The sequence below is a fragment of the Macadamia integrifolia genome, chromosome 6 (genome assembly GCF_013358625.1).
Source record: "Macadamia integrifolia cultivar HAES 741 chromosome 6, SCU_Mint_v3, whole genome shotgun sequence".
NCBI lineage: Eukaryota > Viridiplantae > Streptophyta > Magnoliopsida > Proteales > Proteaceae > Macadamia > Macadamia integrifolia.
In genome coordinates, this window is record NC_056562.1 from 1,332,712 (window position 1) to 1,335,540 (window position 2,829).

Consider the following 2,829-nt stretch of genomic DNA (forward strand, 5'->3'; position numbering starts at 1 on the left):
ATTTTCTTTGGGAAGGTGGCGCCCTATAGGAAACACTTCTCATCTCTGAGATTTTGGGAATTTCTCCCTCAAGACTTCCAACCAATTATCTGGGAGTGGAGATTTTTAAAGGGAGAGTGACTAAAAACCATTTTCTTCCATTGATGGATAAAATCAAGGCCAAATTGGCAAGCTGAAAGGGAAAATTGATTTCTCTAGCTGATCGGGTGGAGCTAGTCAAGTCAATGATAGCAAGTATACCTATCCACAACTTTGTGGTTTATTGGTGGCCTCAATCTTTTATTAAAATCGTGGAAATGTGGATGAGAAATTTTATCTGATCTAGTGATATGGAGAAGCAAAAGTAGATTGTTGTGAAATGGGAGATCAACTGTAAGCCAAAACAGGAGGGTGGGCAGGGAATTAGAAGAATGAGAGATGTTAACAAGGCTTGCTTGTGCAAATTGGCTTAGCAGATTAAACATGAAGACTCAATTATGAGTAAATTTTTCAGATCCAAATTTGTTAATAAGGATGGTTCACTGCGAGCGGGATCTTGAAGAAAGTTTGGTCTTTTTTCACTGACATGGAGTGCTGGTCACTGGGTAATGGAGAAAATTTTAATTTTTGGCTGGACAAATGGATTGATGGGAGTTCAGTTGTAGAAGATTCAAATCTAGACATGAGCTGGTTTGAGAGAGTGAAAATGAAAGTCTCAGATTTTATTTCTGAATTTTGGGCGGTTATATTAGGCATTGAATATGCTAGAGCTCACAGGATTCAAAAGTTATGGATCAAACATGACTCGATCACAGTGGTTAACCTTCTTTTAAGAGGTTTGGTTGGTTCCCTAGTTTGTTTTTTAAAGATGGAGATCTCTCTCAACGTTTATGGATTCAATGGAGTGGAAGGTCACTCAGTACTTTCTTGAGGCCAATCCGATAGCCGATTTCTTAGCAAAATCTGTAGAATTAAAATCTCTACCAAGATTTAATCCATAGACCCAATAGATCACCATGACAAATTAAGAACACCAAGAGTAAGAACAAGGGACAGAAACTATAAATAATAAAAGCATACCTTGTTTGGGATCCATAGTAAAGTAAAGTGCAGCGAAAAACTTTTTGATCCAAGTAGCAAGGTACTTCTCCTTGATTCCCCTATGATCACTGGCTAGATGAGGAACCTCAACGCACAAAGGAGGAAGCCACAAGAAATCATGTCTCTCTCTTTCTCCCTTTCTCTCCAGAATGCACGTTGTGAATAATTTTAGGGTTAAAGGAGGGACTAGCTCTCTATTTATAAAGTTTCCCAATAGACCTATTCATCACAAATCAAATGGTTAAATAAAACCCACACTAGCCAACCCATAAACTAATTAAAGCCTTATGTCACTTAATTAGACCAAACAATTAGCCTGACTTTATTAAAACACAAAAAATCCAATTAATATAAGCCCACAGAAATATTCTAACAAAATCTGCTGCAAGACTAGACATCTCTGATCGAGTTGTAATTTGGTCATCTTTAATTCATTTAGAGTTGGAGTTGGATGCTCTCAAGCGTCCTAGATACAAGTTTATTTAGTCGGTTTTCATTTTCATTTGGTTAGGTTGAGTTCCTTCGAGCCCTTTCCTGTTGATAGCAATGCCGAAGGTGGGATAGGTGCTTGTGGTTCTCTTCCTATATATTGTGAAGCTTGAAGCTTTTGTAGTCTATTCTCGTTTTTTATTCTTAATATATATTCTTGATTTTCTAGAGAACAAAACTGGGAATCTCAGTCTAGAAAACATGTAATGTAGACATTAATATATGTTATTAAGCATGGTTTTCTAAACTACAAAACAATGGTTTTATCGATTCGGACTAGGTTTTGACACCCCTAACCTTTATCATCCATCAGAGGAGCGACTGTTCTTGGCCTGGCGAAATGCTCAGTCTCGATTCCAAGGCCATATTTTTCTGCTCCAATGGTGCACTTCCGCTGATAGTGCTGGTTACTATGTTAGTTTGCAGAAATTCAATGGATATTCTGCCATTTTTGGTTGAGGTTAACATGTTCGAAGCTAGTTCGATGTCATTAGGGCTTTGAATCTGAGAGAGGTTAACATGTTCGAAGCTAGTTCGATGTCATTAGGGCTTTGAATCTTCTCAGATTCAAAGCCCTAATGACATCGAACTATAATAACCAGGTATCAAATTTTTCCAGTAAAGAAATTTCAGATCTTGATTTGGTTTCTAGGTTAATTTCCTTTGGGCAATGAATTTCTTGATGCTTCAAATGTAGAAATGGTTCTTGTTAAAGCATAGACATTTTGTTTTAGATTTGAGAAACAAAATCCAAGTCATAATCTATTGGGTATTGAAATCCATTGGTTTACATTGGTTGTAGAGATGGGTTTCTTCCATACTTAGCTAAGGTTTTGTGAACTCTTTTCATGGCCTGATTCAAAGCAAGGAGAACTCCATGAGTTTCCCCTTTCCTCTGCGAGTGAGCTCCAAAGTGCAGGTATCATGTGCCTTCAAGCCATTTGAAGTGAAGATCTGAGTCCAATCACTTGTAATGTAGACTACGTCATCGCTCTTCCTATGTTTCAGTTGCCCTCTCCATGACCTTCCCTTTCCATCTGTGATTTTTGTCTCGTAACTTTTCCCCATAAGATCGTTCGATGTTGCAAAATACTTTGGGATATACTGTGAAAATGAAACAACATAGTAAATTTTAGGATCAGAAACAATGCAAGACAAGTTAAGGTCAGGTGTAAATTAAATAATCTTTGAAGAATATTTTAAAATTCAACATTGTATAAAAATGGGAAAATGGTGTTTAGAAAAAAAAAAAAAAACAAA

General features: G+C 36.9%; 1 protein-coding gene across 4 annotated transcripts in view; it reads right to left on the bottom strand.

Moving 5' to 3' along the window:
- Positions 1 to 2,241: 2,241 nt before the first annotated feature.
- The window catches only part of LOC122082726 (B3 domain-containing protein REM14-like), an 18,288-nt gene continuing 17,700 nt past the window's right edge, over positions 2,242 to 2,829 (bottom strand). For all 4 annotated transcript variants that reach the window (XM_042650467.1, XM_042650470.1, XM_042650471.1 and 1 more), the window contains one exon: positions 2,242 to 2,673. In XM_042650467.1, the coding sequence (XP_042506401.1) occupies positions 2,428 to 2,673 (246 nt within the window). In that variant the 3' untranslated portion in view covers positions 2,242 to 2,427. The remainder of the gene's footprint in view (positions 2,674 to 2,829) is intronic.